This window comes from Solanum dulcamara, chromosome 4, assembly GCF_947179165.1.
Source record: "Solanum dulcamara chromosome 4, daSolDulc1.2, whole genome shotgun sequence".
In the NCBI taxonomy this organism is placed as follows: domain Eukaryota; kingdom Viridiplantae; phylum Streptophyta; class Magnoliopsida; order Solanales; family Solanaceae; genus Solanum; species Solanum dulcamara.
Window position 1 is genome coordinate 82,044,528 of NC_077240.1, and position 27,319 is coordinate 82,071,846.

At 34.9% G+C, this 27,319-nt stretch overlaps 2 protein-coding genes across 7 annotated transcripts; both read left to right on the plus strand.

Annotated features, from left to right (window-relative positions):
- Positions 1 to 1,101: 1,101 nt before the first annotated feature.
- On the plus strand, positions 1,102 to 12,612 carry LOC129887964 (biotin carboxylase 1, chloroplastic). The gene is made up of 17 exons (XM_055963221.1): positions 1,102 to 1,312; positions 1,970 to 2,058; positions 2,815 to 3,137; positions 3,419 to 3,560; positions 5,068 to 5,166; positions 5,310 to 5,366; positions 6,379 to 6,450; positions 6,903 to 6,992; positions 8,706 to 8,765; positions 9,029 to 9,214; positions 9,345 to 9,437; positions 9,828 to 9,909; positions 10,422 to 10,528; positions 11,115 to 11,190; positions 11,324 to 11,370; positions 11,458 to 11,520; positions 12,413 to 12,612. The coding sequence occupies exons 2-17, from the start codon at positions 2,002 to 2,004 to the stop codon at positions 12,464 to 12,466; spliced, it is 1,608 nt and encodes a 535-aa protein (XP_055819196.1). The 5' UTR covers positions 1,102 to 1,312; positions 1,970 to 2,001; the 3' UTR covers positions 12,467 to 12,612.
- Positions 12,613 to 14,645: 2,033 nt separating this feature from the next.
- Positions 14,646 to 26,988, plus strand: LOC129887965 (biotin carboxylase 1, chloroplastic-like). 6 transcript variants are annotated; one of them, XR_008766521.1, is made up of 18 exons: positions 14,646 to 14,941; positions 15,234 to 15,340; positions 16,050 to 16,372; positions 16,684 to 16,825; positions 18,355 to 18,453; positions 18,597 to 18,653; positions 19,661 to 19,732; positions 20,447 to 20,536; positions 22,373 to 22,432; positions 22,697 to 22,882; positions 23,012 to 23,104; positions 23,495 to 23,576; positions 24,088 to 24,194; positions 25,380 to 25,455; positions 25,588 to 25,634; positions 25,723 to 25,785; positions 25,885 to 25,956; positions 26,752 to 26,988. XR_008766521.1 is itself a non-coding variant. In XM_055963223.1 (18 exons), the coding sequence occupies exons 3-18, from the start codon at positions 15,266 to 15,268 to the stop codon at positions 26,803 to 26,805; spliced, it is 1,626 nt and encodes a 541-aa protein (XP_055819198.1). In that variant the 5' UTR covers positions 14,646 to 14,772; positions 14,866 to 14,941; positions 15,234 to 15,265; the 3' UTR covers positions 26,806 to 26,988. The 6 variants fall into 6 exon arrangements, 5 of the variants coding, with proteins under 5 accessions (XP_055819198.1, XP_055819197.1, XP_055819199.1 ...); XM_055963223.1 differs by lacking the exon at positions 25,885 to 25,956 and having other exon boundaries at positions 14,646 to 14,772; positions 14,866 to 14,941; XM_055963222.1 differs by lacking the exon at positions 25,885 to 25,956.
- The last annotated feature ends 331 nt before the right edge of the window (positions 26,989 to 27,319 follow it).

Consider the following 27,319-nt stretch of genomic DNA (forward strand, 5'->3'; position numbering starts at 1 on the left):
AGAAAGTCATCATCATTTTGTGTTCAAATTAAACCTAAAAAGTATATTATATAAATCCCGACAAGAGAAAATAATAGAATTCTAATTAGTTATTCCATCCAAGAACAACAATCTATACTCTAATTATCCCCTCCATCAGCATTTCAATTGATCTCTCTTGAGGAAGAAAACCTACTTAAACAACTTAAAAGACTTGGCCCAGTTTGAGTTTGAAAGTCAACAGACGTCTAGTATTGACTACACTCAACTCCTAACTCATTATACTAGTTATTGTTAAACACAAGAAAAGCAAAACACGAAGTCCAGGCCGAAATATATCAGTCGCGTCTATTTTGATTCAAAAGAAAGGTGAAGGACTTGACAACCTTACGTTGTTGAACTGATAATCATCTATTGACTAACCTAACATCCTCCTAAATCTAGTGATCTTTCAACTGTAGCATTTTCCTCATTGAAAAAATAAAATCTAAATTCTTGGGACCAAACAAGTTTGTTCGACTTTGATTTGGTACGGTTTGATTTTTTAAAATGTTATGTAAATATCTCGCCTAATATTAAACTTGATATTGTTCAATTTCATTTATTCGATTTGGTAGTTATGATTTGTCCGATTTGAATAAATAGTCGTTACTTTCTTTTTCGTATTTAAGAGCTAAAAAAATATTAGACAAAACACTAAATTAAAAAAATGAATTTTGATACTTTCAATTTTCTAAAATGCGCGTTAAAGGAAAGATAGAGACAAACATTAATCATGTATGAACTTGTGAGCTGAATTATTATCGTTCTAAAACTAAAAATAATGCAAAATTAAACCCATAGTTAAAGTGACAATATTGATTCAAATTGGATTAGATCTTTATATTAAGAAAAAAGTAATTTAATTTAATTTCTAATCGTCATAATTTTTATTTGAAATTCATGAATGCAATGACATGAGAAAAAACTATCTTTATATAAGTTTAAGTATTTATTTGTACATGTCTAAAATTAGAAGATATAAATATCAAATTAAAAAAAAAGATGTTTACATATTATGCATATTTAATTTGATAAAAAAAATAAAACCAAATTCCATATTATATAATCTGGTACACACTAAATTGTGCATACTATTGAACCAAATTTCCTCCATTTTTGCAGCTAAAACCTGTAACACAGTTTTTTGGCGGAGCATTCAATCTTGTTTGGAAGATCCTATAGTCAAATCTCTTGCTTTCTTGTTTTCATCGACATCAACCTTTCCCTTCTTCAAATCTACCCCACACCCACCTCCTCTTTCATTCTCATTTCTCTGTCAAAGTAGTAATTGGTAAGCTGAATACACTTCTAATTGCTTGTTTTCTTTCATTTTGTTGTTATGCATTGTGTTGTTCTTTGTGGGTCTTGAATCAATGTTCTAAAGATTTGTTTTTTTTTCTTGATACCCACCTCTCCATTTCTCTGCTTCCACATCTCTTTCTCTCTGTCAGAGTAATAGGTACAGACTAAAGCTAATTACAGTTCTAGCTTGCTTGTTTACTTTCATTTTGTTAGTTTTGCATTGTTTTGTTCTTTGTGGGTCTTGAATCAATTTTCTAAAGATTTTTTTTTTCTTGATACCCACCTCTCCATTTCTCTGCTTCCACATCTCTTTCTCTCTGTCAAAGTAATAGGTACAGACTAAGCTAATTACAGTTCTAACTTACTTGTTTTCTTTCATTTTGTTGTTTTGCATTGTTTTGTTCTTTGTGGATCTTGAATCAATGTTCTAAAAAATTGTTTTTTTTTCCTTCATACCCACCAAGTCTTTCATCCCCATTTCTCTGCTTCCACATCTCTTTCTTACTGTCAAAGTAATAGGTACAGACTAAGCTAACTACAGTTCTAACTTGATTGTTTTCTTTCATTTTGTTGTTTTGCATTGTTTTGTTCTTGTGGGTCTTGAATCAATGTTCCAAAAATTTGTTTTATTCCCTGTTCTTGGCAGGAAGACAGGAATTGAATTACATTGATCAGGAAATGGATTCTGCAGCCATGACTAGCGTTTGTGGCAAATCTGCTGTTTGCTCTACTCCCGTAAGACCAATCCTATATGTAATGTGTGTTAATAATCTTAAAATCCTGCTTTGTTATTAATGATATGCTCTTCTGGGAATGACATGACAGGTTGAATACCACTAGATAGTGATAATACCTTTGGTATTTAATAATTGCTAATAAAAAATCATATGATGTGTTAAAATACTTTTGGTATTTTAGACCAGTAAATGCTTGGTATCAATAGAGACTTAGCTAAAGATAGGGCACAAATGAAGAAAAAGATCCATAGAGGTGATAACTACTAGCGAGGATAGGTTTTAGATTAGTCTGGAACTTTTTATTGTTTATTTTTATTATTAGTATTATTTTATAAATACTTTTAACGTATTTTTTTTTACCATGATATGAACTTAAATGATGAAATAAGGATTCACCGACCCCAACTTGTTTGTGACTGCGCGTAGTTGTTGTTGTTGTTATGTTAAAGGTGTTTCTTTTTTCTTAAAACTACTTGAAACATCATCATGTAAAAAGAGAGGTAGGGAGAATTTGCTTTCCACCTTGTTTGGAGTCTTCTATGTCAGCACATTTATCTCTTTCTTTCTATCTGTAAACGTTCTTGCACACATCTCAAGCTGAGAGTCCCAGAGAGGGTATGTTATGGTGTATTTTTTTAGTTGGTGTTTTCTATATGAGTTGAAATATATGCTGCTTTTTTGCACCTTTCTGCTCGCCAAGTGAAGATTTTGATGCTACAGATAACCTTAAACTTTGGCTGCATGTTCTGAATAGGGTTTATTTATGGGGAGAACAAGCAATATTAGGAGCTCGCAGTGTAGCTTTATGGCAGGAAATAGGATAAACTTTCCAAGGCAGACTGCTCAAGCACACAGAGTTAGTACTAAATCTCGCAAGTGTGGTGCTCTTACTGTGACATGTCGCACCGAGAAAATTCTGGTGGCAAATAGAGGAGAGATTGCTGTCCGTGTGATTCGAACTGCCCATGAGATGGGAATTCCTTGTGTTGCAGTTTATTCGACCATCGATAAAGATGCCTTACATGTGAAGCTAGCTGATGAATCTGTTTGCATTGGAGAGGCACCAAGTAATCAATCGTAAGTTATCACAAACTTGCTGTTCTTATTGAAAACCAAGTTAAAATTCTTTGCTTTTTTTTTTAATATCCCATTATGTCCGTATACAAGAGTTATACCAAAAAAAGGAGAAACCTACAAAATATGGTTCTCTCCAAACGATGCCCAATCCTCTATACAAACCGGAACTACATGGGTGCACCAAAAGAAAATTCTTCATTTTCTTATCTTTATTTGATCTTCGTTTCATAATTTTCATCTCCAAGAATTAAGTCATTTACATCTCTATTTACCGTGTACAGGTATTTAGTGATCCCAAATGTCTTGTCTGCTGCTATCAGTCGCGGGTGTACAATGTTGCATCCTGGATATGGTTTCCTTGCTGAGAATGCAAGTTTTGTTGAGATGTGCAGAGAACATGGAATCAACTTTATTGGGCCAAATGTAAGTTCTTACATGTCATTGTCTTATTACCTATATTAAACCTGAAGGCATCCGTATTTCCCATGGTATCGGTGCTGTATTCAGTAGATACTAACAAAACAGGAACACGAAAGGTAAAACTGAGTGTTATTCTAATCTATCCTTTAACTTTTGATCGATTCATACTAGATATTAAAGCCATCAATTCAAGACATAGAACTTAAAAGTATTTATCTAGTATTGGTATATATTGATTCCTATGCAGATGCTCATGATCTCTGCGTTCACTGCTACACCAAGTATAGTAGTACAGTGAAATCTTAATCTGTTTTATCAATCTGTGTATGGTTTGAAGAAATTCAGCTGATCATCGTGTCTTTGTATATAAAATGGGAGCTTCTAAGGCACCCAAGTGTGTGGCATAGGTCAATGAAGTAGATGAGGCAAAAACGAGTTGATTTCTTCCCATCTGTCCCAACCTTGGTGAACAGAATTATTCTGGTACTTATGCTTGTGGGAGGTGGTGGAATGTAGCTGGTACCCTGTAGAATTACTCGAGGTGTGCTTAGTTGGCCCCAACACCACATTTATATATTAAAAAAAGCTTCTAAGAATTAGCTGGCATTTTGTGGGTAAATAGTCAATTATTTGGTCAAAGAGAAGAAATTACTGGGATAATTTGAAATATTTTCAGCCATGTGAATTTCAAATAGAGCTCTGTGGTATAACCCAGAGAGCTTGTTTTCTTGTGCTCAATAAGATCTTTCGAATAGGTATATCTACATCTCTTATAACTAACCTGGTAGTTCTGCCATCAGAAGATATTTATTTCAGTATAAGCTAAATGTTTTAATACAACAATCTGACACTCTCGAGCATGATAAGGAAGAAGCATTAGCTTCTCTATTGAGATTAGTGACCTATTGATGAATGTCCCTTTTTCTTGTTTCTTTTCCAAAACAGCAAACATATACATACATTACCATGTCTTCTCATTCCCTTTGCTCAACGGAAGCATATGCATCATTTGCCCCAGAATGTATTCTGCTATGTTTTGGTTAATAGCCGCATAAATTAAAAGGATTACTTACATTCTTTGTCTTTTAGCAACAGCTTTCTCTGGCTTTTAAGTAAAATCTTATTTCTGTAAAATCCACTTCCAACCCTGTTCACCAAAGGAAAATAAAAGTTAGTAAAGGACAATATCGCACATTCTACTTAACTTGAGAGCCATAATAAACATGGTTATTCGTCCCAAGGGGATGACCTAGGGGTTTAGGCACGGGAGTAACAACCTGGAGATCCCTGGTTCTAATCCTAGCAGCAACACTTGGTGTGGGCCCATCTGCTCAAGCTTTGATATGCAGGATTGCCTTGGTAATCTGTGATTGTGGGCTGAAAAGCCTGCCTGTGGATCAGTCGAGGTGCACAAGCTGGTCCCAATTCCACAAATATGAAAACACATATGGTTGCTCAAAACATGAGGAAATGTAAACATCATTATTAAAGATTTATGTTAAAATTGCAGCCAGACAGTATAAGAGTCATGGGTGACAAAGCCACTGCCAGAGATACAATGAAGAATGCTGGTGTTCCAACTGTACCAGGAAGTGACGGACTATTGCAGGTATCGTTGTGTGTCATGCCATAATATTTTGAGTCATTTCCTGTCATTTGGACATTGTCATGCACACATGCATTTTATATTTGTTTGTACAAGTGTTGCTGTTTCGCGGTTACTTATTAATGGCTAGATGATCCCCATTGTAGAGCACTGAAGAAGGTGTAAGGCTCGCCGAGGAGATTGGTTACCCCGTGATGATAAAGGTAACTTTTCTCAAAACTGAAGTACCTTGAACTATCAAATGCTCTGTGCTGTGTGGTTCTTAAATATATCCCTTCTACTCTAGTCTTTATATCAGTATATGTGAAATACCTGTCTTCAAGTATTTTGTGCATTTGGGGACTGATTGGCTTGTTGGGTCTGCGTGTTAGACTTGTCTCTTTAATACTAGGTGACTATAGCATTATAGACTTTCGTGAAAATATTTGCCTGTCTTGAATACTTTTCTGTATTAAGAGACTGATTGTCTTGTTTGTTCAACAGTTGTCATCCTTGTCTCATACATAGTTTTGCTGCTTTTAGCCACAGAATTTGTGTATGACATGAAACTTCTTTTCTTGCATTCTACTTCTAGTGAATTTTCTCTTCTAATAATGAGTACTGTATAGGACTTGATGGAGTAAATTGTTCTTAAATGGTAATATCGAATAAAGGATCAAGTCATCAACTTGTCAGGTCTCGGAAAGATATTTTTAACATGACTAAATGGGCAAGATTTTATGGGCATAACTAAAGCTATCTTACATTTCCAGAGAAGATTGTTACTACACTGATACCGACTCCGTGCTTCTTGCAAACCCTCTTCTGGATAAATGCAAAGAAAGACGCCAATAAGCGACACTATCAACTGGAACAATTGTTATAACTTGATGCAAGTGAAGCCTCCATTTACTTTGCTCATTTTGAAAATTTTTACTGGACTGCTTCACTATCAAATATTATATTTGAATCAACCATTCCTTTAGTATGAAAAGTTACATAATTGAATATCGGTACTGTGGTACAATGAAAATAAACCTGTTGCTATCTCTGGTTCTTATCTGCTTGCTTTGATATAGTGTTGTAATGCTTAATTTTTATCAAGAATATAATAAAGGGAAAAGAGAAAAGGATGTTTGATGCACAATTATGGAAGTTATTTGCTCGAAATAAAGTGATATAAGTTGCGCGTCTGAAGGGTTGTCACTGAACTTGTGAAGCTTTTATGTTTTGAAGGCAACAGCTGGTGGTGGTGGACGTGGAATGCGTCTTGCTAAAGAACCTGATGAGTTTGTAAAATTATTGCAGGTACTTTTCTTTGCATCGTATGTCAATCTTTAAGTCTCAAACATAGTAGTTGTAGATCAGTCATTTGCTTTTGATTTCTTTAATCTCTGGAGATTCATCCAATGTGATCTTTTGATGTATTTCGTGTACTTTGTTATTGAGGAAACTGATGTGACTGTTGCATATCGTCTTTTGCTTTCTTCAGGCACTTGCTATTTTCAGATATTGTTATTATTATTCCCTGAGCATTTGATAATATCTCACATCATCCGTGCCCCATGCATGTGAATGGAAGCTCTTTTTACATAAGCTTTGCACAGCATTTTCTTCCATGATGGTTTTTTATCATCCTTTTCTATGAATCATGCGTAATCTGGCAGACCCACTGCCCACAAAACCTATCATGAAGCATAATTGCTCTTACACCACAGTTGTGGCTTTATCGCTAAGCTTGGTCTTTTTTTCACTTTCAGCAAGCTAAGAGTGAAGCAGCAGCTGCATTTGGAAATGATGGCGTTTATCTGGAAAAGTACATCCAAAATCCCAGGCACATTGAATTTCAGGTATCGTTGCACCTTATTTCATTAACCAAAAGGATTTTCTAAGACACCATAGAGATCAAAGTTCTACGTGAGTTCTTGGAAAGAACTGGAATACTTTTTATTTCTAAATAGCCACTTTATTTTTTGAAGAATTGGAATACATTTATCTAATAACTGACAACTCATGGATGTTGGACATTACATCTTACAACTGCTAATGAGCTGTTGTCTCTGGCTTTGTGCGCACATGAAATGTCCGAGTTATGGATTTGTGTTTCTTTTGTATTGACACATTTATTTCTTTATATTGGAACTTGAAGTTGCCACATATATATGACACAAGAAAATCTTAGAAAAGAAGAAAATGCTTGTCATGAATAACTTCTACAATACACACACACTATATATTTATAAAAGTTGTCATTCAGTGGTGAATTTTTGTGTAATGAGATGCATAATCAGGATAGTACCTATGTCATTTCGTATCTGGTTTAGTAATTGGTGCTAGACATATGATGACATTTGACACTTGTTCTATTACTTGATCTTTTTTTTTGCTTGATAGAACTATTAATTAATCTTACTAGTACTTGAGATAATGAAGGAAGATATACAAGTGTGGCACATGAAAGTGGTTCTTGTTTTAAAGCTGTCATGGTTCCTTGAGAAGAGAAGGAAAAGGAATATTTCATTAACAACAAATTGGGACGTATCATGGTTTTTTGTATTCATATTAAAAGCTTCCAGATCAATTTGGTTTGTAGAAGAGGAAGATGGAGGCAACAAACTAATTTTGGCTGCACCCAAGGGTGTGGTCTAGTGGTTAATTAAGTAGGCTAAGGAACATGAGGTTTCAGGTTCAAATTCCAGCAGAGACAAAAACCCTTGGTGATTTCTTTGGATCTTTCATGTCTTAGCCTTGGTGGAGAGAGTTACATGATATCTATTGGCAGTGTTATCCAAAGCGAAAAGCGCAAAAGAGCTCCAAGGTCCAATGAGGCTTTAAGCGCAAAGTGCAAATAAAATGTGGACTTATGAAAAAAAGGCGGAAATGAAGAAAAAATATAAATATATGTGTTTAGTCCAAGACTGATAATTATAGGCATGAATAACAAATATATGGACAAAGAAATCGAATTATTTTACAATAAAGTGATATATCAATAGTTTAATGTTGCCTCTTTTGAGCCTCAACATCTTTTGAGCCTCACTAGCTTTAGGGCTTAAGCGTGCTTTTGACAACACTGCCTATTGGTGGTGGGAAGTGGCAGGTATCCCCTATAATTAGTTGAGGTGCACGCAAGCCCAAACACCATGGTTATCCAAAAAAAAAAACTAGTTCTGGTTCTTTATCCGGTTCAACTCCTCATCCTTTAATTTCAACTAGCGTGAGATCCTTCTTTGTTCTGTTTTATCTGTAGTTCAACCTATTTGAGTTTGCTGTTTATTGAATCTGGTGAGGAGCTCAGTTGCATCTTTTGCCCTTAGTGTCACAGTGATCAACATAAAATAAATGACCATTAGAAAGTGCATTTCTCTTGTGAAGTATCATCTTTAATCAATCTCATGCAGAAAATTATAATCCTGAATTATTGCTTGAATGTATTGTAGATAGTTTATCTCCTTATAGGTGGTAATCGTTGTTGGTTTAACCATTGACATTGTAATATACAGTTAATATTCTATAATTTTCTGATTCAAATGTGCTGATTCCCAGCTTCATGCTATATACAGGTTTTGGCGGACAAGTATGGTAATGTTGTACACTTTGGAGAGCGTGATTGCAGTATTCAGGTCGGTACAATGTTATACAAATACCTTTTTTGATCTTCTGCAATTTTTTGATTTGCATTATTGGAAAGCCCTTCCGTATTATAATTTCTGTAAGTCATTGTCAATGCTTCATTTTGTTGTAACATGGTTGGTTGAATCATGAATGTCAAACACTCCTAATAATTAATTATGTTTAAGAAATTCATTACATTGTTGGTTATGTCAGTAAAGTTAGGTCAAGTGGCATACACTAACTGCACCTTTGATATGACTTATTTGTGCAGAGAAGAAACCAGAAGTTGCTGGAGGAAGCACCCTCCCCTGCATTGACACCAGAGCTGAGGAAAGCCATGGGTGATGCAGCTGTTGCAGCAGCAGCATCTATAGGTTACATTGGTGTTGGTACCATAGAGTTCCTATTGGACGAGAGAGGGTCTTTTTACTTCATGGAAATGAACACTCGTATTCAGGTGAAAGAAGCTCTGTCCAAGATTTAAGCTTTTTAGATAGTTAGAAATTCAATGATAAAGATGTAATCTGTCCTTTTATTTTAATATTATTTAGCAAATAATGTAATATGTCAATTTGCTGAATATCTAGGTGGAGCATCCAGTGACAGAAATGATATCCTCTGTTGATCTGATAGAGGAACAGATCCGTGTAGCTATGGGAGAAAAGCTCCAATACAAACAGGTAACAGAGAACAGTCAATTTTTCTTTGAATTCTATTTCTGGAAAAAGATGGACAAGGAAACGAGTTGTAACCATTTCAGTGTAAGATTGTGTTTTGACTTGCACTATATCAAAATGAGAGTTTAAAAGTCTGTATTGCTTAAAGTAAGTTGCATAGATAAATGATCCACCATTTGATGGTTGGGTTCTTAGTAATTTCGGTGTATAAAAGTAACTTTGTGATATATAATAATTGTCCTTTTTATTGTTTTGAATTATTTAATGTTGATAGAGAAACACAGAAGAAATGATCTTTTTTTTTTCTCTGAGGAGTGATTATATCTTTAAGATTGCCAAAAAACAGAACTACAATTAATTCTTTTCGTTTGTTAATTTTGTTCTTATTTACAGGAGGATATTGTGCTTAGAGGACATTCAATTGAATGTCGTATAAACGCAGAAGATGCTTTCAAAAATTTCAGACCTGGCCCAGGTATTATTGAATTTTCTGTCTGTAGAATAGTGTTTTCGTTTATAGCATGATTAATGACCTTCAAGGCAGACTCTGTCAAATTTTTTATTTGTAAGTTAAGGTTGAATCATACTTCATTGTGATACCAATCAGTCTGGGTAAGCAAATTGATGTAGATGATGATAGGTAGTTGATGACTTCTTAATATCTCTTACTTATTTCCTTGCCTATTATGGTGGATTTTACTCCGGTTTAAACATTTCAGAAGAACTTTATGTTGTCAAAAAAATAAAAATTGCTATTCAATTCTCTAGTTCTTATAATTTACATTGAAAACCGTCTGCATAAAAGGGAAACTTGTGAGAAGATAAATGACATTTACGATTTGTATGACTGAATTGCACTTTGTTGGATATGCTCGTTCTGTTTTACTTGATGGAAGCCAGATTGTAAAGCAGAATAGACATTACTTCCGCTGTTTTGCATTCAACCTGATATATCTGGAAACTGAAGCTTGTTTTCTTCATGAATAGGGAGAATCACTGCATATTTACCAGCTGGAGGTCCATTTACGCGTATGGATAGCCACGTTTATCCTGACTATGTGGTTCCACCTAGCTACGATTCCCTGCTAGGAAAGGTGGATTTCTTTCTCTTTACTGTCCCATTCTCCATGGACCCCGACGCTCTCTTACATTTTTTTAGGGATATGACTGTGGGAGCACTTGGGAGCTCACTAATCTCTTTTTAAGTCAGCTGCTTAATGCTTTTCCCATTTCGAATTATCCAAGTACAATCGCTACTAAGTCCAGCAGAAACCATGGAAGTTGGTACACAAGTTTTCCTAGACCACTAAATGCATGTTTAAAACCAGAAGTAGATTTTTGCGGTAGTAAACCTTTTGCAAGACATGTGTTTTTCATCTTTTATTCGACGATTAGTTTATGCAAATATCTTTACTGATTTTGAAAATCTTTGCCATTTTTTCATAATAAAGTTACACTCATTTAAATGGATTCTGTGGACTAGATTTGAGGGAACTTCTGTTGGAGTACGGTCGTAAAAGTATGCATGACTGTTCTGCAATTTCTCATGTCGATGATCATTATTTGAAGTTGAAAACGCAGCTATTAAAAGCTGTTTCATCTTTTTTGCAGCTGGTTCTACTATTTTCTTGTATTAACATATTTTCTTTTTCCCAAAAAATATTTATGAAACTGTTGCAGCTCATCGTATGGGCTCCAACACGCGAGAAGGCTATTGAGCGCATGAAAAGAGCACTTGATGACACCATTATTACTGGTAAATCCAACCTTGTAATGGTTTTCCTGAATTTATTAGTGTTTACTTGCACTGGAAAGCAGAGTTGGTCCTTTAAGTTACCATAAGAATTTGAAAATCCACCTAGCATTCAAATTACATTTTCTTTTGACAGGAGTTCCTACCACAATAGAATATCATAAACTCATTCTTGATATCGAGGTAGGTGGACTACCATGTTCTTAACATGTATACCTACTTTGGAGATTTTGATGAACCTAATTTTGCTTTGTGTCTGTTGTTCAACAGGACTTTAAGAACGGGAAAGTTGATACTGCTTTTATTCCAAAGCATGAGGAAGAATTAGCTCCGGTAAGTAATGGAATTGACATCTCTAAGCGTTTAACTTACAACATAACCAGCTTCATTGTCCATTTCGACTGCTATTGCTTACTTGCAACTTGTAATGTAGAAACGCAAAAGGTAAGATGAAACAACACTTAGAAACTCGGTAGTGGCTGTACTAACCATAAATCCTAATCTTAATGTTTCTCTCGTTTTTGCAATCTAGTTTAATTAAAACAACATTTATGCTAAAGAGGAGAAAATTCTCGGTGGGGTTTTGGGGAGGTAGAGTGTAAACAAACCTTACCTCTACTTCTTGGAGGTAAAGAGACTATTTCCGAAAAATCCTCGGTTCAAATAATGCATATCAAATCAGTTTGTAAAAGAAATCAGTCATACTTTATAAGGTAAAAAATTAGATAACACTTCTATGTTCCTTTTGATGCTGGACAGAACTTCTGTTACAAAAACATACCCTGTGTAATCCCACAAGTAGGGTCTGGGGAGGGTAAGATGTACGCTGACATTATCCCTACCTGTATGGGATAGAGAGGTTGTTTCCGATAGACCCTAGGCTCAAAAGAAGCATAATAAAAGCAATTTCTGTTCTTCTGTGTTATTCATTTAAGTATTTGTTTTCCAGTATTTTGTTCAGGGGCGGATGTAGCATTCTTTGGCTCAGACCCTGCATTTGTGTTAAAACGTCAACTACACAAGCATAAATAATAGATTAGTGGTAGAATTTCGAACTCGATCCCATGAAGTTCAAATCGTGGATCTGTCTCTTGCCTTTCCTTGTTGATTTATACATGTGTAACTATATATAACTTGTTCTTGAAAGCTACATTGTAGCGCAACGAGGCTGTAAAATTCATTATTCACCAGTGTAAGTTGATATTTTTCAATTTTGTGGTTGCAGCCTCAACAAATGGTTCCAGCAGCAACGAAGGAGCTGATCAATGCCAGTGCTTAATTATTCTTTTATTTAGTTTTAGTTTTCTTCTTTGATGTTCTTGCTTCATCAGTGAATTTAGTCAAAGAAGATTACTCCCATTGGATCTTGAATTGAATGCAATTTTGGATATAATTTTCATCTCCTTGATCTTTAGCTTGATTGTATTTAAAGTGCACAAGACTCGATGAAATTCTTCCTCTTCTTAAAAATTGTCTTATTTTGTGATTTCATCAACATATTCAGTATAGTCCCACAAAAGAAGTCTGGAGAAGGTGGGTGTATGCATATCTTAGCCAATTTTTTCTTTCATCTTGGGATGAGCTAATTCAGACCCCTTTGGTAAAATAAGAACATGATTGTCTTTTTATATTTAACTTATCTTAAGCCAACATTCAATAAAAGAGAAATTATAATGGACTAGAAGTTCTATATATTTTCTATTGGTATAAATAAACTTAGTATGGCTAAGAATGCTCCTAGAAAGTAAGGACCCAAATAAAATGTGCTAAAATATATTTTTAATTAATTGATATATGTATATAGAAGAGCAAATTTATTATTCATCTAAGTTCGAAGTATGCACTACTGACTTTCAAGAATTGCTTTTTAGAGTAATGCTCCATGATTCAAGCTTTTGGTTACTAATCTTGTTGGTTTCATTAGTTAGTATAACATTGTTAGTAAATAACATACACTGGAGACTTTATCGCATATTGTGTTGATTAGTTCATTCATAACTAGAATAAATAAGTATGAGTTCAATGCCTATTTTTTTTATTTATTTAAATTCATTGTTAGGAGCAACTCCTACTGTTCTCATGATTATAATGAATTTGGTAATTGGTGTGTTTCAATTCAGATAGGTACGCTTGATATTTGATATGACATTTCCAAGTTACGATTTCGAAATAAGTCTTATATTATGAAAACTTATTAGTGAAAGAAATAACTTAATTAAATTTTGTAAAATATTTAGAAATTTAAGTTATTACAAATATTTTTTTACGATATCAGAAAATTTGAATTTGTGATAACAAGTGCCTTTTATTTTTTAAACTAGATTTTAAAAATATATATAAAAAATTATTTGATTATTATCTAATATAAGTGACTTATACCGACCTCCATATCGATTTTTAAATCTGAAAATAAAGTAAATTATAAAAAAATTCGAAGAACAAATCTGAAAAATTGAAAAACTGTTTGATGTCTCGTCAGAAAAAAATTTCAAAAAAAATCTGCCGAAAAAGTGACTGAAAAATAGCACGTCCCAAAGATTTCGATCATAATTATGGTACTGATATATGCAGAATACCCCTGAAGAGTGCCAGAATCGCGGAACAGTGAAGATTTTGGTGGAAAAAAAATTCTCAGCAATTTTGCTCTCTTATTATTCTCGTTTTATCACTAAACAATGCTATGACATTATGTGAAAAGACAAGAATTAGAAAGGAACTCAGCTTGATTATTCCCACTAATGAGAGACAAAGATCATCAAAAAAAAAGTCATGCAATAATATTAAATAAGAATGTCAAGGATTCATTTGCATAGCTGCTGCTTGCATTAAAGGATTTGACTGCTAAATTTTGAAGCAAAATATTTGGGATAGAATTAATTCGAGATATGTTATTGCTTATGATTTATCAGATGGCTACTTTTTGGTGTGAACTATTGAGAATATTCAGATGAGAACTGTTATAATTTTGAATTGTACGTGCACAACTATTGCCACCTCTATTTTGGATTGACTAGCTGCCTGAAGTATTTGATGTAGTAGCGCTTCTTCCAGGCATATTGTGTGAACAAGGGTGATTTTATTAATAAAAAAAATAATTCAACATTATATCTAGTGGTATAAGTTCGTCAACAAATGATAGTATTGTATGGTTGGTTTATGTTACTAATTGAAAGACCGCAAATGATCTTTGATACTTTGAATTCATGAAATTATATTTTATTCATTTGTCATAAATCTTTATGTTGTTTGTCGTTATTTTATTTGAGTTATAACAGAATCAAAAGTAAGGAGCACAATTGAGCAAAAAATGTAATTCTATTTTCATTAATAATCAGTAGTATTGAATTATAATGCCCTGTTTTTGTGTAGAAAATGGCTTAATAAACTAATGATGTTTCTGATGGTGTTTGTATAAAAATAGATAGAATAAAAGTTTCAATAATTAAAGAATTAAATGAGACAAAAAGATAGACGAGAGCATAGTTAAAGGATTATTTTAGACAATTCCGGTAATTGAAGGTACTATTTGTGGCCTTTTCTCCTAAATTGTGCGTACTCCTGAACCAAATCACAGCCCATTTGCAGGTAAAACCTGTAACGCATTTTTTTGGCGGACAATTCAATCTTGTTTGGAAAATCCTATAGTCAAATCTCTTGCTTTCTTGTTTTCATCGACAGCAACCTTCCCCTTCTTCAAATCTACCCCACACCCACCTCCTCTTTCATTCTCATTTCTCTGAGGAAGTAGTAATTGGTAAGCTAATTACACTTCTAATTGCTTGTTTTCTTCATTTTCTTGTTATGATTTTTTTATTCTTTGTGGGTTTTGAATCAATGTTCTAAAGATTTGTTTTTTTTTCCATACCCACCTCCCCATTTCTCTGCTTCCACATCTCTTTCTCTCTGTCAGATTAATGCGTACAGACTAAAGCTAATTACAGTTCTAACTTGCTTGTTTTCTTTCATTTTGTTGTTTTGCATTGTTTTGTTCTTGTGGGTCTTGAATCAATGTTCTAAAAATTTGTTTTTTTCCCTGTTCTTGGCAGGAAGACAGGAATTGAATTACATTGATCAGGAAATGGATTCTGCAGCCATGACTAGCGTTTGTGGCAAATCTGCTGTTTGCTCTACTCCCGTAAGACCAATTCGACATGTAATGTGTGCTAATCTTAAAATCCTGCTTTGTTATTAATGATATGCTCTTCTGGGAATTGACATGACAGGTTGAATACCACTAGATAGTAATATTTAATTGCTAACAAAAAATCATATGATGTGGTAATTTAGACCTGCAAATGCTTGGTGTCAATACAGACTTAGCTAAAGATAGGGCACAACTGAAAAAAAGATCCATACATGTGATAACTACTAGTTGAGGATAGGTTTTAGACTTGTATGGAGTTTTTTATTGTTTATTTTATATTACTAGTAGTATTTTATATATACTTTTAACGTATTTATTTTTTACTATGATATGAGCTTAAATGATGAAATAAGGATTCACCGACCCCAACTTGTTTGTGACTGCGCGTAGTTGTTGTTGTTGTTATGTTAAAGGTGTTTCTTTTTTCTTAAAACTACTTGAAACATCATCATGTAAAAAGAGAGGTAGGGAGAATTTGCTTTCCACCTTGTTTTGAGTCTTCTATGTCAGCACATTTATCTCTTTCTTTCTATCTGTAAACGTTTTTGCACACATCTCAAGCTGAGAGTCCCAGAGAGTGTATGTTATGGTGCATTTTTTTAGTTGGTGTTTTCTATATGAGTTGAAATATATGCTACTTTTTTGCACCTTTCTGCCTGCCAAGTGAAGATCTTGATGCTACAGATAACCTTAAACTTTGGCTGCATGTTCTGAATAGGGTTTATTTATGGGGAGAACAAGCAATATTAGGAGCTCGCAGTGTAGCTTTATGGCAGGAAATAGGATAAACTTTCCAAGGCAGACTGCTCAAGCACACAGAGTTAGTACTAAATCTCGCAAGTATGGTGCTCTTACTGTGACATGTCGCACCGAGAAAATTCTGGTGGCAAATAGAGGAGAGATTGCTGTCCGTGTGATTCGAACTGCCCATGAGATGGGAATTCCTTGTGTTGCGGTTTATTCGACTATCGATAAAGATGCCTTACATGTGAAGCTAGCTGATGAATCTGTTTGCATTGGAGAGGCACCAAGTAATCAATCGTAAGTTATCACAAACCTGCTGTTCTTATTGAAAACTAAGTTAAATACTTTGCTTTTTTTTTTAATATCAAGTAAAAGATTTTCATTGATAATGACAAGGCCATTATGTCTGTATACAAGAGTTATACCAAAAAAGGGAGAAACCTACAAAATATGGTTCTCTCCAAACGATGCCCAATCGTCTATACAAACTGGAACTACATGGGTGCACCAAAAGAAGATTCTTCATTTTCTTATCTTTATTTGATCTTCGTTTCATAATTTTCATCTCCAAGAATTAAGTCATTTACATCTCTATTTACCATGTACAGGTATTTAGTGATCCCAAATGTCTTGTCTGCTGCTATCAGTCGCGGATGTACAATGTTGCATCCTGGATATGGTTTCCTTTCTGAGAATGCAAGTTTTGTTGAGATGTGCAGAGAACATGGAATCAACTTTATTGGGCCAAATGTAAGTTCTTATCTTATTACCTATATTAAACCTGAAGGCATCCGTATTTGCCGTGGTATCGGTGCTGTATTCAGTAGATACTAACAAAACAGGAACACAAAAGGTAAAACTGAGCATTATTCTAATCTATCCTTTATCTTTTGATCAATTCATATTAGATATTAAAGTCATCAATTCAAGACATAGAAGTATTGGTATATATTGATTATTACGCAGATGCTCATGATCTCTATTATCACTGCTACACCAAGTATAGTGGTATGGTGAAATCTTAATCTGTTTTGTCAATCCGTGTATAATTTGAAGAAATTCAGCTGACCCTGGTGTCTTTTTATGTAAAATGGAAGCTTCTAAGGCACCCAAGGGTGTGGCATAGGTCAATGAAGTAGATGAGGCAAAAACAAGGTGATTCTTCCCATCTGTCCCAACCTTGGTGAACAGAGTTATTCTGGTACCTGTGCTGGTGGGAGGTGGTGGGATGTAGTAGGTACCCTGTAGAATTACTCGAGGTGTGCTTAGCTGGCCCCAACACCACATTTATAAAAAAAAGCTTCTAAGAATTAGCTGGCATTTTGTGGGTAAATAGTCAAATATTTGGTCAAAGACAAAACCGCATGTTTCTTTTTTTTTTTGGACAAAAATATTTCTTTTTTTCTTCGCCAAGAAATTACTGGGATAAATTGAAATATTTTCAGCCATGTGAATTTCAAATAGAGCTCTGTGATATGACCCAGAGAGCTTGTTGTCTTCTGCTCAATAAGATCTTTCAAATAGGTATATTTACATCTCTTATAACTAACCTGGTAGTTCTTCCATCAGAAGATATTTATTTCAGTGTAAGCTGAATGTTTTAATACAATAATCTGACACTCCCTAGCATGATAAGTTAGAAGTATTAGCTTCTCTATTGAGATTAGTGACTTATTGATGAAGGTCCCTTTTTCTTGTTTCTTTTCCAAAACAGCAAACATATACATTCATAACCATGTCTTTTCATTCCCTTTGCTCAACGGAAGCATATGCATCATTTGCCCCAGAATGTATTCTGTTATGTTTTGGTTAATAACCACATAAATTAAGGGGATTACTTACATTCTTTGTCTTTTAGCAACAGCTTTCTCTGGCTTTTAAGTAATATCTTATTTTTGTAAAATCCACTTCCAACCCTGTTCACCAAAGAAAAATAAAAGGTGGTAAAGGACAATATCGCACATTCTACTTAACCTAGAGAGCCATAATAAACATGGTTATTCATCCCAAGGGGATGACCTAGTGGTTGAGGCACGGAAGTAACAACCTGGAGATCCCTGGTTCTAATCCTAGCAGCAACAATTGGTGTGGCCCATCTGCTTCATCTTTGGTAGGCAGGATTGCCTTGATAATCGGTGATTGTTGGCCGAACAGCCTTCCTGTGGATCCGTCGAGGTGCACAAGCTGGTCCCAACACCACAAATATGAAAACACTTGTGGTTGCTCAAAACATGTGGAAATGTAAACATCATTATAAAAGATTTATCTTAAAATTGCAGCCAGACAGTATAAGAGTCATGGGTGACAAATCCACTGCTAGAGATACAATGAAGAATGCTGGTGTTCCAACTGTACCAGGAAGTGACGGACTATTGCAGGTATCACTGTGTGTCATGCCGTAATATGTTGAATCATTTCCTGTCATTTGAACATCGTCATGCGTACATACATTTTATATTTGTTTGTATAAGTGTTGCTATTTCGTGGGTACTTATTAATAGCTAGATGATCCCCATTGTAGAGCACTGAAGAAGGTGTAAGGCTTGCCGAGGAGATTGGTTACCCCGTGATGATTAAGGTAACTTTTCTCAAAACTGAACTATCAAATCCTCTGTGCCGTGAGGTTCGGTTCTTAAATATATCCCTTCTACTCTAGTGATTATATCAGTATATGTGACATACCTATCTTCAAGTATTTTGTGCATTTGGGGACTGATTGGCTTGTTGGATCTGCGTGTTAGACTTGTCTCTTTAATACTAGGTGACTATAGCATTATGGACTTTCGTGAAAATATTTGCCTGTCTTGAATACTTTTTTGTATTAAGAGACTGATTGTCTTGTTTGTTCAACAGTTGTCATCCTTGTCTCATACATAGTTTTGCTGCTTTTAGCCACAGAAGTTGTGTATGACATGAAACTTCTTTTCTTGCATTCTACTTCTAGTGAATTTTCTCTTCTAATAATGAGAACTGTATAGGACTTGATGGAGTAAATTGTTCTTAAATGGTAATATCGAATAAAGGATCAAGTCATCAACTTGTCAGGTCTCGGAAAGATATTTTTAACATGACTAAATGGGCAAGATTTTATGGGCATAACTAAAGCTATCTTACATTTCCAGAGAAGATTGTTACTACACTGATACCGACTCCATGCTTCTTGCAAACCCTCTTCTGGATAAATGCAAAGAAAGACGCCAATAAGCGACACTCTCAACTGGAACAATTGTTATAACCTGATGCAAGTGAAGCCTCCATTTACTTTGCTCATTTTGAAAATTTTTACTGGACTGCTTCACTATCAAATATTATATTTGAATCAACCATTCCTTTAGTATGAAAAGTTACATAGTTGAATATCGGTACTGTGGTACAATGAAAATAAACCTGTTGCTATCTCTGGTTCTTATCTGCTTGCTTTGATATAGTGTTGTAATGCTTAATTTTTATCAAGAATATAATAAAGGGAAAAGAGAAAAGGATGTTTGATGCACAATTATGGAAGTTATTTGCTCGAAATAAAGTGATATAAGTTGCGCGTCTGAAGGGTTGTCACTGAACTTGTGAAGCTTTTATGTTTTGAAGGCAACAGCTGGTGGTGGTGGACGTGGAATGCGTCTTGCTAAAGAACCTGATGAGTTTGTAAAATTATTACAGGTACTTTTCTTTGCATCATATGTCAATTTTTAAGTCTCAAACATAGTAGGTGAAGATCAGTCTCTTGCTTTTGACTTCTTTAATCCCTGGAGATTCATCCAATGAGATCTTTTGGAATTTTTATATAGATGAAAGTTGTATTTCGTGTACTTTGTTATTGAGGAAACTGTAGACTTTATATTGCCTTTCTTTTTAGCGGCTATGCTTTCTTCATTGTTTCTTCTTCTTCTTTTACTTGGGTTTGAGGTGCTTGAGCCGAGGGTCTTTCGGAAACAGTCTTTCTACCTCCTCGAGGTAGTGGTAAGGTCTGCATATACTCTACCCTCCCCAGACCCACTTAAATGGATTTCACTAGGTATGTTGTTATTGTTATTGATGTGACTGTTGCATATCCTCTTCTGCTTTCTTCAGGCACTTGCTATTTTCAGATATTATTATTATTATTATTATTATTATTATTATTATTATTATTATTATTATTATTATTCCCTGAGCATTTGATCATATCTCATAGCATTCGTGCCCCATGCATGTGAATGGAAGCTCTTTTTACATAAGCTTTGCACAGCATTTTCTTCCATGATGGTTTCTAATCGTCCTTTTCTATGAATCATTTGTAATCTAGCAGACCCCACAAAACCTATCATGAAGCATAATTGTTCTTACACCAGAGTTGTGGCTTTGTCGCTAAGCTTGGTCTTTTTTCACTTTCAGCAAGCTAAGAGTGAAGCAGCAGCTGCATTTGGAAATGATGGCGTTTATCTGGAGAAGTACATCCAAAATCCCAGGCACATTGAATTTCAGGTATCGTTGCACCTTACTTCATTAACCAAAAGGATTTTCTAACTGAGAAAAAAATGAATTTGACGCCATAGAGATTGAAGTTTTACGTGAGTTCTTGGAAAGAACTGGAATACTTTTTATTTCTAAAACACCACTCTGTTTTGGGAAGAATTGGTATACATGTATCAATTAACTGACAACTCATGGATGTTGGACATTACATCTTACAACTGCTAATGAGCTGTTGTCTCAGGCTTTGTGCGCACATAAAATGTCCGAGTTATGGATTTGTGTTTCTTTTGTATTGACACATTTATTTCTTTATATTGTGACTCGAAGTTCCCACATATATTTGACACAAAAATCTTAGAAAAGAAAAAAAAACGTTTTGCTATTGGTGTAACAATCATGAACAACTTCTACAATACACACACACACACACACTATATATATATATATATATATATATATATATATATATAAAAGTTGTCATCCAGTGGTGAATTTTTGTGCAATGAGATGCAGAATCAGGATAGTACCTATGTCTTTTCTTATCTGATTTAGTAATTGGTGCTAGACGTATGATGACATTTGACACTTGTTAACTATTAATTGATCTTTTTTTTTGCTTGATAGAACCTATTAATTAATCTTACAAGTACTTGAGGTAATGAAGGAAGATATACAAGAGCGGCACTTGAAAGTGGTTCTTGTTTTAAAGCTTTTTCATGGTTCCTTGGGAAGATAAGGAAAAGGACTATGTCATTAACAACATATTGGGTCGTATCATGGTTCATATTAAAAGCTCCCGGATCAATTTGGTTTGTAGAAGAGGAATATAGAGGCAACAAACTAGTTCTAGTTGCACCCAAGGGTGTGGTCCAGTGATTAATGAAGGGGTTAAGGAACATGAAGTTTCTGGTTCAAATTCCAGCAAAGACAAAAACACTTGGTGATTTCTTCCGATCTGTCATGTCCTAGCCTTGGTGGAGAGAGTTACATGTTACCTATTGGCAGTGTTATCAAAAGCGAAAAGCGCAAAACAGCACCAAGGTCCAATGGGGCTTCAAGTGCAAAGTACAAATAAAATGTGGACTTAAATGAAAAAAGGCGTAAATGGAGAAAAATTACAAATATATATGTTTAGTCCAAGACTAATAATTATAAGCATGAATAATAAATATATGGACAAAGAAATTGATTTTTTTTACTATAAAGTGAAATATCAATAGTTTAATGGTCACTTCTTCAGGAAAACTTATTTGCAAGGAAGAGTTTGTCTTAGAGTCATGATCACGACACTGAAGCACACATTAAGCGAGGTGAAGCGCTCAACATGTTTTGAGCCCCCGCTTTAGGGCTTGTGCCTTCTTTTGACAACACTGCCTATTGGTGGCGGGAAGTGGCAGGTATCCCCTATAATTAGTTGAGGTGCGCAAGACCAAACACCATGGTTATTCAAAAAAAAACTAGTTCTGGTTCTTGATCTGGTTCAACTCCTCGTCCTTTTATTTCAACTAGCCTGAGATCCTTCTTTGTTCTGTTTTATCTGTAGTTCAACCTATTTGAGTTTACTGTTTATTGAATCTGGTGAGGGGCTCAGTTGCATCTTTTGCCCTTAGCGTCACGAGTGATCAACGTAAAATAAATGACCATTAGAAAGTGCATTTCTCTTCTAAAGTATGATCTTTAATCAATCTCATGCAGAAAATTATATAATCCTGAATTATTTCTTGAATGTATTGTAGATAGTTTATCTCCTTATAGGTGGTAATCGTTGTTGGTTTAACCATTGACATTGTAATATACAGTTAATATTCTATTAATTTCTGATTCACAGCTTCATGCTGTATGCAGGTTTTGGCAGACAAGTATGGTAATGTTGTACACTTTGGAGAGCGTGATTGCAGTATTCAGGTAGGTACAATGTTATACAAATACCTTTTTTGATCTTCTGCATTTTTATTATTTGCATTATTGGAAAGCTATTCCATATTATAATTTCTGTAAGTCGTTGGCGATGCTTCATTTTGTTGTAATATGGTTGGTTGATTGTCAAACACTAGTTTAACGATTAATTATGTTTAAGAAATTCATTACATTGTTAAGCTATGTCAGTAATCTAGTTAGGTCATGTGGCACACTAACAAACTGCACCTTTGAAATGGCTTATTTGTGCAGAGAAGAAACCAGAAGTTGCTGGAGGAAGCACCCTCCCCTGCATTGTCACCAGAGCTGAGGAAAGCCATGGGTGATGCAGCTGTTGCAGCAGCAGCATCTATAGGTTACATTGGTGTTGGTACCATAGAGTTTCTATTGGATGAGAGAGGGTCTTTTTACTTCATGGAAATGAACACTCGTATTCAGGTGAAAGAAGTTCTGTTCAAGATTTAAGTTTTTAGATAGTTAGAAACTCAATGATAAAGATGTAATCTGTCGTTTTCTTTTAATATTATTTAGCAAATAATGTAATATGTCAATTTTCTGAACATCTAGGTAGAGCATCCAGTGACAGAAATGATATCCTCTGTTGATCTGATAGAGGAACAGATCCGTGTCGCTATGGGAGAAAAGCTCCGATACAAACAGGTAACAGAGAACAGTCAATTTTTCTTTGAATTGGACTCCTGTTTCTGTAAAAAGATCGACAAGGAAATGAGTTATAACCATTTTAGTGAAAGATTATGTTTTGACTTGCACTATATCAAAATGAGAGTTCAAAAGTCTGTAATGCTTAAAGTAAATTGCATGGATAAGTGATTCCATCATTTGGTGGTTGAATTCTTAGCAATTATGGTGTATGAAAGTAACTTGTTGTGTATAAAAATGGTCCTCTTTGTTGCTTTGAGTTATATAATGTTGATAGAGAATGAGAAGAAATGATGATTTTTTTCTCTGAGTGATGATATCTTTAAGATTGCCAAAAACAGAAATACAGTTAATTATCTTTCATTTGTTTATTTGCGTTCTTATTTACAGGAGGATATTGTGCTTAGAGGACATTCAATTGAATGTCGTATAAACGCAGAAGATGCTTTCAAAAATTTCCGACCTGGCCCAGGTTTTATTGAATTTCTGTCTGTAGAATAATGTTTTCGTTTATAGCATGATTAATGACCTTCAAGGAAGACTCTCTCAAATTATTTATTTGCAAGTTAAGGTTGAATCATACTTATTGTGATACCAATCGGCCTGGGTAAGCAAATTGATGTTGATGAAGATAGGTAGTTGATGACTTCTCAATTTCTCTTACCACCGTTCTTTGCCTATTATGGTGGATTTTACTCCAATTAAAACATTTCAGAAGAAATTGATGTTGTTGGAAAAAAAAAAGTTTGCAATTCAATTCTGGAGTTCTTAAAATTTACATTGAAAACTGTCTGCATAAAAGTGAAACTTGTGAGAAGAAAATGACATTTACGATTTGTATGACTGAATTGCAGTCTGTTGGGTATGCTCGTCCTATTTTACTTGATGGAGATCAGATTGTAAAGCAGAATAGAAATTACTTCCACTGTTTTGCATTTAACCTGATATATCTGGTAACTGAAGCTTGTTATCTTCATGAATAGGGAGAATCACTGCATATTTACCAGCTGGAGGTCCATTTACGCGTATGGATAGCCACGTTTATCCTGACTATGTGGTTCCACCTAGCTACGATTCCCTGCTAGGAAAGGTGGATTTCTTTCTCTTTACCTGTCCCATTCTCCATGGAACCCGACCCTCTCTTACACTGTTTTAGGGACATGTACTGTGGGAGCACTTGGGAGGTCACTAATCTCTTCTTAAGTCGCTGCTTAATGCTTTTCCCATTTCGAATTATCCAAGTACAATTGCTACTAAGTCCAGAAGAAACCATGGAAGACCACCAAATGAATGTTTAAAACCAAAAGTAGATTTGCGGGGTAGTAAACCTTATGCAAGACGTGTTTTTCATCTTTTATTATCACCAAGTTTTGGCTTAGAGATGCACGCAAATTCAAAATAACGGCAAATATTTCTCTTACAAAACAGAGAATAGATAAAGTCTTGAGACTACATATTTTGTTATTTCGATGATTAGTTTATACAAGCATAAACTAGTATATGGAAATGCCTAACAGGTCATGTAACTAAGTCAACATTCTTTGTTGAAAGGTGCAAAGTGGGCATACTTCATGGGTAAATTAGGATTAACTAGATATAGTGTAGTTATGACCTTTGTAAATGCTGGCAGCGGTCACACTTCTGAGTAATTAAATATTTGCTCTATTTCTGGTGAAAAGAAAACGAGTAATCTCATGACTAGTTATCTTCATTTTGTATGTTCACAATTAATTGTTCTATTTTCCCCATAATCCCTGTGAAGCTAGTTACACTTGTACAGCATTGAGAGTGGCACTAGTAGGTATATATTTACAGAATCCCTCTTTTTGGAGCTCATCGAGTTCAAGGCATGGTGCCTGTTAAGAGCATGCACATAATGTGATTGCAATGCCGCATTGAATCATGTTATGGTTAGAAATAAAAAGTTCAATTATGTTATGGCCTTTACGGTGTGTAACCAAATTCTATAGGCACATCGATGATTAGTTTATGACAGATATCTTTATTGATTTTGAAAATCTAAGCCACCTTTCCATAGTTAAGTTAGAAGCAGTTAAATGGATTCTGTCTACTGATTTGAGGGAACTTCTGCTGGGGGTGAGATCTTGGAAGTGTGCGTGATTATTTTGTGATTGCTCATATCGATGACCGTTATTTTGAAGTTGAAAAAACACAGCTATCAAAAGCTGTTTGATCTTTGTTGCTGCTTGTTCTACTGTTTCCTTCTATTAACATATCTTCTTTTTCCCAAAAAATATTTATGTAACTGCTGCAGCTTATCGTTTGGGCTCCAACACGCGAGAAGGCTATTGAGCGCATGAAAAGAGCACTTGATGATACCATTATCACTGGTAAGACCAACCTTCTATGGTTTTCCTGAATTTATCAGTGCTTACTTGCACCGGAAAACATAGTTGATCTGTTAAGTTGCCGTGAGAGTTTTAAAATCCACCCAGCACTCAAATTACATTTTCTTTTGACAGGAGTTCCTACCACAATAGAATATCATAAACTCATCCTTGATATCGAGGTAGGTGGACTGCCATTTTTCTTAACATGTATACCGACTTTGGAGATTTTGATGAACCTAATTTTGCTTTGTGTCTGTTGTTCAACAGGACTTTAAGAACGGGAAAGTTGATACTGCTTTTATTCCAAAGCATGAGGAAGAATTAGCTCCGGTAAGTAATGGCGACATCTTTAAGCGTTTAACCTACAACATAACCACATCTTTATCGTCCATTTCTACTGCTATTGCTTACTTGCAACTTGTAATGTAGAAACATGAAATATAAGATGAAGACAGGAAAGCGCAGGTTCGAGCTCAGCTCGTAACAACACTTAGAAACTCGGTACTGGCTGTACTAACCATAAATTCTAATCTTAATATTTCTCTCATTTTTGCAATCATGTAGTTTAACTAAAACAAGATTTACACTAGGGCAGCCCGGTGCACTAAAGCTCCCGCTATGCACGGGATCCGGGGAAGGGCCTGACCACAAGGGTCTTTAGTGTAAAACAAGATTTACACTAAAGAGGAGAAAATTCTTGGTGGGTTTGGGGAGGGTAGAGTATATGCAAACCTTACCTAAAGATCCTCGGTTCAAGTGTTAATGCATATCAAATCAGTTTGTTAAAGAAATCAGTCATACTTTACAAGTTAAAGTATTAGATAACACTTCTATGTTCCTTCTGATGCTGGAAAGAGCTTCTATTACAACAACATACCCTTGTAATCCCACAAGTGGGATCTGGGGAGAGTAAGATGTACACAAACCTTATCCCTACCTTTATGGGGTAGAGAGGTTGTTTCCGATAGAACCTAGGCTCAAAAAAGCGTAATCAAAGCAACTGCTGTTCTTTTTGTTATTTCATTTACGTATTTGTTTTCCAGTATTTTGTCCAGGGGCGGATGTAGCATACTTTGGTTCGGATCCTGCATATGTTAAAACATTAACTACGCAAGCATAAATAGCAGATTAGTGGTAGAATTTTGAACTCGATCCCATGAAGTTCAAATCCTTGATTTGTCTCTTGCTATCCTTGTTGATATATACATGTTTAACTATATGTCAATTGTTCTTGAAAGCTACATTTCCGCGGACCGAGGCTGTAAACTTCATTATTTTTCAACTTTGTGATTGCAGCCTCAGCAAATGGCTCCAGCAGCAACCAAGGAGCTGATCAAAGCCAGTGTTTAATTATTCTTTTCTTTAGTTTTCTTCTTTGATCTTTTTCCTTCATCAGTGAATATAGTGGAAGAAGATTACTTCCATGGATCTTGAATTGAGTGCAGTTTTGGATATTACTTTCATTCCCTTGATCTTAGCTTGATTGTATTTAAAGATGCACAAGACTGAATGAAATTCTTCTCTTTTTTAAAATTGTGTTATTATGTGATTTCAACAACATATTCAGTGGGGTTGTATGTAGACATTACCTTCCCAATCTTTTCTTTCATCTTAAGAGGAGCTAATTCAACCTCTCGGGTAAAATAAGAACAAGCCTCTACCACCCTCTACCATTGTGAACGTAAAGAGGCGGCTTTCGAAAGATCTGCTTTTTAGAGAGAAGATGGTCTTCAGGTTTTACCCTTTGTATGGTTTGGTAGGCACGAATTTAAATTAGTCAAGTTAATGTGTCTTGGACCTAGATGATTAAATAATTATTATGCATTAATTTCAACTAAGTTAGGGATTAGTTATTAAATTTTCA

Excerpts from the sequence above, each read along its gene's own strand:
- LOC129887964 (XM_055963221.1), top strand. The coding sequence starts at position 2,002 with ATGGATTCTGCAGCCATGACTAGCGTTTGTGGCAAATCTGCTGTTTGC. Across the intron at positions 8,766-9,028 it reads AGCGTGATTGCAGTATTCAG|AGAAGAAACCAGAAGTTGCT; the intron begins GTCGGTACAATG and ends TTATTTGTGCAG. Across the intron at positions 9,910-10,421 it reads AAATTTCAGACCTGGCCCAG|GGAGAATCACTGCATATTTA; the intron begins GTATTATTGAAT and ends CTTCATGAATAG.
- LOC129887965 (XM_055963222.1), top strand. The coding sequence starts at position 15,266 with ATGGATTCTGCAGCCATGACTAGCGTTTGTGGCAAATCTGCTGTTTGC. Across the intron at positions 20,537-22,372 it reads CCAGGCACATTGAATTTCAG|GTTTTGGCAGACAAGTATGG; the intron begins GTATCGTTGCAC and ends TGCTGTATGCAG. Across the intron at positions 25,635-25,722 it reads AACTCATCCTTGATATCGAG|GACTTTAAGAACGGGAAAGT; the intron begins GTAGGTGGACTG and ends GTTGTTCAACAG.